At 33.8% G+C, this 10,917-nt stretch overlaps 1 protein-coding gene across 6 annotated transcripts; it reads right to left on the reverse strand.

Annotated features, from left to right (window-relative positions):
- Nucleotides 1–3,651: 3,651 nt before the first annotated feature.
- Nucleotides 3,652–10,639, reverse strand: LOC112715684 (protein EMBRYO SAC DEVELOPMENT ARREST 30). Of its 6 annotated transcripts, none has more exons than XM_025767480.2 (13): nt 10,153–10,639; nt 9,544–9,639; nt 9,188–9,459; nt 8,502–8,732; nt 8,308–8,392; nt 7,664–7,734; nt 7,496–7,584; nt 7,138–7,381; nt 6,519–6,631; nt 6,137–6,227; nt 5,877–6,005; nt 4,980–5,533; nt 3,652–4,363 (listed from the first exon to the last, which is right to left on the reverse strand). In XM_025767480.2, exons 4-13 carry the CDS (start codon nt 8,667–8,669, stop codon nt 3,925–3,927), a joined length of 1,983 nt encoding a protein of 660 aa, XP_025623265.1. In that variant the 5' UTR covers nt 8,670–8,732; nt 9,188–9,459; nt 9,544–9,639; nt 10,153–10,639; the 3' UTR covers nt 3,652–3,924. The 6 variants fall into 6 exon arrangements, with proteins under 6 accessions (XP_025623265.1, XP_025623266.1, XP_025623269.1 ...); XM_025767481.2 differs by having other exon boundaries at nt 9,188–9,293; nt 10,153–10,625; XM_025767484.2 differs by lacking the exon at nt 9,188–9,459 and having other exon boundaries at nt 10,153–10,625.
- Nucleotides 10,640–10,917: the final 278 nt, after the last annotated feature.

The following is a 10,917-nucleotide window of genomic DNA, read 5'->3' on the forward strand; positions in this document are numbered from 1 at the left end:
GCCACATATTAGGATATGTTACCTTAAACTTTAAATCTGAATTAGTAATTCTTTGATTTATGACTTAGATTAAAACAATGATTGAATAGTTGTGTTTTGACTTATTATTGTATTGTAGCCAATGAATCCATGAATAAACAATGTCTTTGACACAATTATGCTTTAGTTGTTATATTAAGTTTGGTAAAAAGAATGAATAGAATAAGTTATAAAATAATGAGTAAATAAATAAATAAAAAGGTGAAACATTTAGAGTAGCAAACTAAAGACGAAGCATATATTAAATTGCTCAAGTACTCGTGTAAATAGTATACCACAACAGTCAAATTAACACCTAAAAAGTGAAGAAATTTAAATAGAATATAAACTCAAATATATAGAGTTTGATTAAAATGCAAAATAGAAGTATTTTAATATACAATATAAAATCTAAAACAACTAACAAGGAAGTTGGAAGTATTTTAATAGACTACATCCAGCATCATCAAAATTAAAAAACACTAAGAAGTTGATAGTCGGTTCATCACTTGTTGTTTGATTATTTGAATATTAATAGAATTACAAATTTAGACATTTTAGACCCATTAAATTATTAAAAAAATAATTAAATCCCTAAAAAAAATTACAATTATCAAGTTAGTCCTTAAAAATTTTAAAAAGACATATTATTAGTACATTCAAATATCAACACTTCAAACAGTTGTAACATGATGCAGTTTTGCTAATTATACGTAAGGATTAATTTGCCCATAGTTAACACTCTACATGAATGTGGATAAATATTGCTACTCAGGGACACATTGAAATTAATATGAGGATTATATTGTCTAAAACATAGATAATTCTTAAAAACTGATTTGGTAATTAAATTTTTTAAAGGCAAAAATATTCGACTAAAAAATTTTGGAGACTGATTTATTTACTCTAAAATTTTATTTTCACATGTACGACGTAAATAATCATTAAAAATGAAAATAATTTAATATTTGTTTATAAAAAGAAAAAATTGCTTTGTTAGTATATCAAACTCATTTCTAAAATTATTTGCAATGTTCATCAACGTTAATTATGAATGAAATCAGTGAATCGAGTCGCAAAACTGGGTTATAGTTTTTCTTTATTTTTTATTTTTATTTATTTATTTATTTATTTTTTTTTGCCAAAAATTAACCCCTAAACCAAACCCAAGCTAGTAATTTTCATAATAAGTCTTTGTGAACGAGTTATTCAACAATATTCAATGAACAGAGGGTCAGAGACCTCTACCTAAGGATGTGGGAATATTGAAATTCAAGAAGTAACCTCTTCAACTTCTTCGTAGCCAGTCAATTATAAATTTTTCTTTTTCAACTATACTACATATATACTAAAATTAACTATTAATTAAAATATATATTAAAATATAAAATATATATTAAAAATAAATTAAATAATACATATATTTATATATAAATATATAATAATTAATTTTAATATTCAAATAATATTTTTGATCATTCATCTAATTATGATGTGGTTTGGAATACTACGTACTCTGACGTATGACAAAAGAAAAAATTCAATGGCTCCATGTGAATGGTCCGGTCAACTTTGTTACACATATTATCACTAAATAAAGTAATAAACAATTATAGACAGTAACATGTCCTGATTTGGTTATTACTTAATTATTTAGTCAAAATGGTAAGATTTCTTACATGAAAAAATAATAGAGAACCAATATTTTTAATTAAAAAAATTAGTTAATATTAACTTGAATACAAGATAAAATACAAGAAAAAAATATTACTTAACTAACATCGTTTTTAGGCAAACAGATATACAAGGATAATGATTTAATATTTACCCATTAGTTTAAAATAATTTGTTTTTGTTTAATTTGTTTATGGTCTTAAACAACAGCGAAAAACGATTTTCATTTATCAAAATCGAATCTGAAACTTACAATTTGGTTTAACCGTTTTAAACTGTGGTTTATACAACCGTTACTAATTGCAATAGGCAACAATTTTTTATTTTGAGATATAAAGAAAAAAAACTAGTTGTCTTTGTTTACATAATAGACAACAGTATAGCAACATTCAGTGAATGGTTTTTACTGTGGTCCATTTCACTTGAAAGAAAGTAGTATTGTGGTGGGAAGAATGGAAGAAAGAAATCTAAAAGGAAAAGAGATAATAGTGATTGTCTCACCTTACTAGGATTGTATGGTGGATGGAGAGATTGGAGTTTGACTTATTTTCCTGTCTTAACCTTAAGTAAGGTTGTCTACAAGATGCATTACATGCAGCATGCATTCTTCAACAATCCTCTGTAAAAACTTGTACTAGAAATTCTAGTTGACGGATTTAATATAGATCAATAAGTAGAGTTTTGAGGTGAATTTAATGGAATTTCATCCTCTTAACTAACTTCTTTTATTGAATTACAAAAAGTAGAAAAAACTGAATTGAAAATACAAGATGAAAAATTGTAGAGTTCTATCAACTCTTCTAGTTTTTAGGCATAACAAGTCATTTGGCCTCTATTTATGTTTGTAGAAATTTTTGGTCTGTCTCTTATGCTTTGTCTCTTTCATTATGTAGTGTTGCCTTCTAATTAGGATAATTCACTCCCATATTCTATTATTCTTATCAATGAGCATACAACTTGTTCATTCCCTACCCATAGCTCTTTGTCTCATTTTTTATTTCTAGAATAATTAAAAGGTAAAGAAAAAGATTCTCATTCCTAATGATTGACTCATTTGTTGTTTCTCTTTTATATTCTATTTCTTTTTCAATATTAATTTTCTCACGGTATTTAACAATACAAGAGCCACCTTGTCCTCAAGGTGGAAAGAAGGGAACACTTTTTGAATTTCAGCAACTCCTATAAATTTTTGAATTCTAGTAAATCTTCTTGTTTGATTAATACTTCAAGTTGTGCTGCTACATTGATGCGAACTTGGAGGACTTCTTTTGGTTGCGGTCGGAAGTGGTTATGGCTAGATATTTTGATTAATGCATTTTTTTTTTACAGAGAAACATCGAAATTTGGATAATTCTAGTTGTTGCGGACAATTTCAACCGATATGTAACTTCCCAACACATTATAATATCTCAAAGGACCCATAAAATCGAAGTCGATTTGCTTTAAAAAGAAGATATCAATTAACTCCTATGAAATAGTTTTATTAGATTCAACCAATTGTCTTGATAGTGAAATATTATTGAAACATAAGAATCCATGTTATCAAAAGATTTCTTGCAATTTTTTGTAATGTAAAATGAGTCAATTATTCACTTTGCTATCTTATTGAGAAAAAATAGTGATATTGTTCTTTTATTGATCAAGAATTTTAATTTTTGAAAAGTATTATAGCTATCTAAATAAGAAGAGTTTCAATTTTTTTAAATGAACAATTCGAAAACCTATAGTAATTTTTGATCGACTCTTTTGACAAGTGCTTGCATCCTATACGGCTCACATTAAGAGCTGGTAGTCAAAATTTTGAGAGAATAAGATAAATATAATCAAATAAGAACCGTTGCATCTATATTTCTTTCATGCAACCATCAATTTATTTGTGCACCAACAATGAGGCACTAAGGAATCATTCATCGGAACAACTAAGCAGCTATCTTAAATAGCAAACAGGAGAAATAAAAATTTACTTAGAATGCTCATCTGTTGGCTCCAATTAAGCCAGAACGTAATCTTTTTTCTTTTCTGTTTTGTAATGTGTATGTTACAACAAAAATTCCCTTGGAAGTGGTAAACATAAAGTAAGAAAAGAATATATTAATGTTCTTCGTCCAAAACTAATGAAAGAATAGATTTGAATACCCACTATGCTCAGCAATAACCTATACCTCTCAAAGAAATTAAGGAAATGTGGAAAACGTATAACTATAGACCATAGTTATTTATGCACATCAATTTTTAGTCATTTGGATCCATTTCTTCGTCTTGATCCCAGATTTGACTCTGATTAGTTTTACCCTCACTTTTGTCAGATTCATCAACAAAGTCATTACTTTCATAATCTGGCTCATCATCTTCAGATTTGGTGCCTTCTTTCAGTACAGAACCTGCCATATTTGCGCGCTGCATCCACTTGGGACACTGGTCTTCATCTCCATAGAGATACCGGCCGTTCTGACCTCTAACGTGATTTACAACCTTGGAAGATGCTATTCTACAAGAGCATTCCGGAAGTGGATGGGAAAGGAACACTGCCGGTTTTGACAGGAGAGATTGCCTTATGAGTCCTTCTTCGGCTAAACTTCTGTTTAGATGTTCTTGCACTAAAATTGTCCAATTATGTTTGGGATGGTACATATTTTCCCGAGTTATGTTGAAAAGTTCTGCAACTACTTTCCTGTAAAATACCGAACAAAGTACTGTCACAATAAATGCAAATTTAGGAGATACACAACTGCAGCAGAATCCACCAGACTCTTTACCTAAGGACTAAGATGCAGATATGCAGGAAAACACTCAAGGAATCAAAGTGACGCAGTAAAGGATGAACATTCAAAATGCACGTATATTCAAATGAGGGTATACCATAAAATTTTATAATGATTATTATTTTAATTAATGCATGGAACAAGTTCAAGAATCTTCAAAAGGAACAGGAAAGTACCAGAGACATGCAGATGTGTTGCTCATGGATGTCTGAAATAGGACATAAGATTTTAAGTTTTCCGTAGATAAAAATATGTTCTAAAGTCACTCTAAATTATTATTAAGAAATGGAGTAATGATGTAAATACGGTTCATCTTCCCTACACTTTTACCCTTTCCCCCGCCTGGCCCTGGCCCAGAAAGCAACAGATCCTCCAACTATATGTCATGTTATGCATGCTATTCAACTAGTGACCTAGAAAATTTGGTTCCTTTGAAAAATCAGGAGGTTTAATTCTTTTGATGAAACTGCCATATGTCCTATACAAATATCAACCAATTGATTTCAACTGCAAGGTGCATTTTACCTGTCTGGTCGGTATGTTCTTGAAGCAGCAGTCTCATAAAGTCGATGTCCCATGACCAGGCTTGAAAAATCTGGCCATCCACTAGCATCATTGTTAAATCCAGGAAAGAAGGCATCTGCCTCTAAAGAAACGATGTAATCTAGTGCATCCCAAAGTAACCTATGCGCTCTCATCCTCAGATCCAAGGGTGAAGGATCAGGCTCTATTGGCGTCTCAGTGATCCAAGCATACCAACCTTCTTTTTCATGTTGATAAATTGGTCTATCTGGAGGGGGAGGAAGAGGCCTAGGACGAGGACCAGCCCTCTTCCATTCATCTGTAAGTACTTTCTGACTTTTTGCAGGAGGTGCTCGATATGACTTTGGAATAAGAGATGTTTCCGGTCCAAACAACTCAGACAACTCTCTTTCACTACACAAGGAAGTGTGATCCACAGTATTGGTAAACATGGCTCGCAAAGGAATTAAAACGCGTTGACCTCCAAATGTTTCAGAACCGGCAACGTAGATAATTGTTTTGGCAGGATAACCCATTACTCGAAGGAGAATGCCAACCTGCAAAAGTCAAAATAATAACCACCTCCCAGGAGTAAAATTTTGAAATTTCAAAATACAATTCATCTTTGTGCACATAATTAGAAGCAATGCTCTCAAAGGCCACATTACTCATGCAACATAGATAATTGTAAAATTGGTCAACCTAGTAGACGCTGAGATTCCCTCAAATGGGAGTCCTCAGTCTAAAGTAGATCCTAAAGATCATGGCATTTTATTCTGCACAACAAACTATACTCTGAAACTGTACTGGAAGGTTCTCACACTTGATAAAGTCAAATATATTTCTTAACACTGAAACAAAGAAATTGAATCCAAACCAAAGTTTCTGGAACAAACATACCTCTTCAGGCATGAGGGGGCATAGACCTTTATCTCTTTGCAAGTGTGAATTGACATTCAATTCACCTTTAAGAATCTTGTCCTTTATCATTTGAGCCCTTCGGTGCTGAATAAGTTCAGTGTGAACATCCTAACAAAACAAAAAAGTTCCTCCTTGAGAGAGGGAAAAAAATGTAACCCAATACTAGAAGGAATTTATAAGAAAAATGAACCCCTAAAAGATATATGCACTGTGGAACCGAAACTACAGCTCTATCAAACCTGAAAAAGTTCTCCACAACCATTGTAGGCCAATGTATCTCTCAGTAAGCCAGGATGATATACTAAGAAGGGTTGCCCATATGCTCTTAGCCTTAAAATAAAGAAGAAATCTCTTATACATCAACAGTAGGAAACCTTAATTACTCATGGGCATAGCATGATCGCCACAGGGAAAAAAATGAAACAGCACACTAGAATTAAGAAAGCCTACAATTTTTTAGACAGATTTCACTCTCATTTTATTTAGACAATAGAGTTGCACGCAATCACATATTTTAAATTCCAAAATCAAATAAAGTTGGCAGTGACAAAAACATGGGAGTAATCTAGGTTACAATAAAGCAAACCTAGACTAATTCGTCTAACCGCAAGGTATTCATACTTGTGAACCATCCGACGGCCAAGCCTTTGAATTTCAGGACGAAATTCAAGGGCATGAAAAGCAACCCTGCATCGTAGCCTCTGAATATCTTCCATGCCAGGAGGGAGAATAGACTGCAAAAATGTATATCATTCTCAAGTTAACTCTAGCAAGTAGCAACTTGGACAAACATACAAATGCAAAACAAAAAAAGTAAGTGTGGGTACCTAGGAAGCTTTAAGCTCAACAAAAATAGAAGAACACATGATTCTTTGGCAATGAAGGTTTTCAGCAAAGGAAAAATACTAAAAACAACTACATCCCCTCTACTGCACATATATTAACTTATTCCAACTTCTTTAGTTTGCATAAGAGTGATGCTAAAGTATATGTATTTAAGTCCATGACAGGTATAGAAGTCAGCAATAAGCACAAGAGACAATATGATGCCCAACAAGATTCTACTCTTAAGTACTACATACAGCAATCAAAGATGAAATAATCTACTGACTATATATATGGCACTAATAACCACAAGTAAAAGAAGACAAAGATGTCCTAAAGTATAACAACCACAGAATCCACAAGACCACAACAATGGCTTTAATTAACAATTTCAGAATAATGTAATATGTAATACCTGCAGAGCCCCACCATTTGTAATAATTAATCCGATAACCTTTGATTGCTTTAGCTTTGGTAAAATTTGATCCAGGTAAAAGTCTGGAGAAGCAGAACTTGTAGTCTTAAATGAAGGAATTTCATTTTTTCTTCTCCTTTCCATCAGACCTTCTGGCAGGGTCCTTGCAATGTTTACATCATTTTTGAGATAGGCTATGAACTGATCAACATTGTAGATATAGGAAAAGCTATTGAACTTAGAGCTGAAAAAAATAGTAAGAAAACATAAATTTTGTATATGAATATATTATTAAGAAAAAATTAATATATAAATCCCAACGGCATGGTAATGAATGCAGATACTTAGCCACATATACCTAATTCCTTTTGAGCGAGTACTTTCTTGAATTTCAGGAATTATGAGAGTTGCATTTAAAAACCTAGCAACAGCAACCAGATCACAAATCTACAAAACCAAGAAAAATGTTATTAACTTGCTTACCAAAAATAATACTAAATGTTAAATACATTTTGGTGGATCATACCGATGATCTTATATTTGCAAAACCACCGAAGACTTTTGCATAGATGAAACGATTGCTCTGGTCCTTTGGAGCTGTAAACAAAAGAAACAGAAACTTGATGGGGAATATATAGCAGTATGAATATGAGTATATGACCCCCAAAAAAAAAAAAATTATCAGCTTTAACATTGTGAAAGGCTGAGAGTAACATAGTTCTCTGTTAAATTTGTCAAATATATAAAATACAAAACAATATTAGCCTAGTTTTGTGGTTTCTTACAAAACCTTAAAAATATAATCAATTTTGTAGTCAAATCAAGATTATGCTGCACTCATTAATTTCAGATCCAGTTACAAACTAAGAAGTATAAATGAAGAATGTTCCAAAATAAATTATAATCAAGACCTTAAGTTGGATGTTAGTCATCTCCAAGATTGCATTCCCATAGGCCATGATCAATTTAATATGGAGTGCCTTTGCAAGGCATATATTATTACATTTCTTTAATCAATAAGGGAAAACAAAAATAGAGCAGAATGATGAAAAATAAAATGTTTATGTTTCAACATAGCTTTATGTCATAATCTCTCAACTGCAAGTCTAAAAATTGTTCCTTCCCATGTCTACATATTAAGAAGATAAGAAATAGCCGCAAAATTCTTACCAGAGTAGTTGCTCCTAGCATTCGCATAAGGCTGCAATGCTTCCAATGACTGTATGGAACCCCATAGCTTCTTATTCTTTATAACCTACAATATTTCAACCAGAGTCAAGAATTACACAAGCAAAACACAAAACACAAAACACAAGTACACAACCATAAACATCCACTCGAAACATATATACATAAGAACTCACCTGTCCTCCCGAGGTCGGAACAAAATTTTCTGGAAGGCTAGGCATTGCTTTATACTGCACTATGTTAACTGCCCAAAACTTCGCTAGCGACAGATGAATGATGATGGATGCCAGAGATAATGTAATCACAGAAAGAACAACCCATTTTATCTTAGTTATAAATGCCATCTTGGCCTAGTGACTCTACATCACCAATCTCATACCAAATGACTTCAAACTTAGCAGCAACATCTACAGAAAAACATTAAATATGAATTGGGTCATCAAACAAGTACACAAGCACATATTTAATGATAGAGATGACGAGCACTAAATCCAATAAAGAATGCTTTTTGCATCTTTGTTCTTCGACCCGGTGACCAAATTCCTCATCAATTCCAGTGTTCAAATTCCATCCTTAAGATATCAAACTTTTCATAGTGCTAATAATACCAATAAAAATGCAATGTGTACATGGGAAATGACAACAATAAATTTCGGCTGTAAATTGAAAGTTGAAACTAACACCAAATTGGCAAAAAGGTTGGATGCATTCACAAATGAGAACTAAGTAACGAACCAAACTAGCGGAAACCAGGTACAGAACCAAACATAAAAGTACGGGTAAGTGGTGGAAGACGAATTGAATTACACAGAAAAGGCACAAAACTTGGTATGGCGGTGAGGCAATGCAGAAGAAGGCGTACCAGAAATTGGTTTCAGATTAGAGTGTGTTGAATTTGAGGGCTTCACTGGTCTTTGATGGGCTAAGAGTAAGACAAATAAGCAAGCTATGCTTTGAGGGCGTCTCAGCTGGACGAAGAATCAAAAGTCAATTCACGGCAGTAAATGCAACTGGGTAAATGAAACATTGACAACCATTGTCGATTCTTCAAAATCAACGGCAAGAATTTCGATGGAGTTGAAAATATCAAGCTCACAGATGAAACCGAGGTTCACTTCACCTCAAAAACCCTAACTGAAAAGCAGGTAATCTAGAAAATTGAGAGGAAGAAGCAAAATGGAAAACAACGAAGAAGGCATGCTTGGATGAAGAGCATACCAGAAACGGAGAAGGTCCTGAGCACCCATTCGAACCTTAGGGAAGGGCAGAAGCAGAAGCTGATGCTGTAGCTGGAACACAAGGTCCTTTCGAAATCTATAGAGAAGGAAGTCAGAAGAAAGAGAGAGCCTAGAGCATAGTTGACAGAACCGTACGAACAGGTCAAGTTACTGGATCACTGGTGACTGGTTCAACCGGTAGATCACTACTTGAACTAATTGACTCGGTTACACATAAATAAAATATATAAAATAGTCATAAACTATCCACTACAGCTCAATTTACAGAATCAATCCACTATCCAACAATATAAATTCACAGAACAATATAAAAAACAGCACCTCGATTCACCATAATGATATTAAAACAGAAACAAATCAACCCTAAACACCAATAATCAGAAAGAAGAAAAAGGCATCAATCAACCACTACACTACATATATTACACTGTAAAAACAAAATTGGAATGATCTGCCAAGAATCGACAAATTATAATCAACAACAATCAAGATCAACTGAATCAGTTAATCCAACATCAGTTAATCAATTAATCAGTTAAAAAGATTATAATCCAGCAACTGAACAACTTAAAAAAATTAAAAAGCTTACCTGATGACGTGAAGGCAGAACGCCGGCAGAGAAGAGAGAGAGCAAGCACGGCGAAGCAGAGAGTGGCGAGGGGGAGGCAGCAGCGCCGGCGAGCCGCGTCGGATGAAGACGCGACGAAGACGATGAGAGACGTACACGAACAACGAGAGGCAGTGAAGGCGCAGGAGCTGGCTGACGCAGTGAAGGCGCAGGGACGACGCGAAGCGGACGGAGGCGTCAGATGTGGACTACAGACGACGCGACAGCAGTGAAGGCGCAGGAGCTGGCAAACGTAGCGGAGCCGGCAACGAGACGGCTACCGTGCGGTGTCGGCGACAGCGGCTCTGTGAGAGTGAGAAGGTTGTGGCGCCGCGTTGAGCTCGCCCGTTTCGGATCTGTTTCAGAGCGAGAGAGTAAGAGCGTGGGTTGGGGAGGGGATCCTTCGCTGGGATTAGGGTTATCTTTTTTTTTTTTTTTGAAAATTGAACCGGTCTGGATTTCTCAAACCTTCCGGTTCACCGATTTTTATTAAAACTGGCCGGGTCAAGTTATGGATTACGGATTTGGGCTTACACACCTTGGCCCAAACAATTGTAAAGTTGACAAAACAAATTGAAAAATAGTCGGACAAAAAACAATCGAAAAATAGTTTTTCAAATTATGATACAGGGAAAAATTTCAGGTATGTCATGTATGTTTTTTGGAAGTATCTTCTGATTCTTGAAGAATCTGGGTATTTCGTGCAAATCTGGATGTCATTATTTTGTTAACAAAAAAAGATTTTTT

Source organism: Arachis hypogaea, chromosome 10 (assembly GCF_003086295.3).
Source record: "Arachis hypogaea cultivar Tifrunner chromosome 10, arahy.Tifrunner.gnm2.J5K5, whole genome shotgun sequence".
Lineage (NCBI taxonomy): Eukaryota > Viridiplantae > Streptophyta > Magnoliopsida > Fabales > Fabaceae > Arachis > Arachis hypogaea.

Excerpts from the sequence above, each read along its gene's own strand:
- LOC112715684 (XM_025767483.2), bottom strand. The coding sequence starts at position 8,669 with ATGGCATTTATAACTAAGATAAAATGGGTTGTTCTTTCTGTGATTACA. Across the intron at positions 7,382-7,495 it reads ACTCGCTCAAAAGGAATTAG|CTCTAAGTTCAATAGCTTTT; the intron begins GTATATGTGGCT and ends TATTTTTTTCAG. Across the intron at positions 6,632-7,137 it reads CAAATGGTGGGGCTCTGCAG|TCTATTCTCCCTCCTGGCAT; the intron begins GTATTACATATT and ends ACATTTTTGCAG.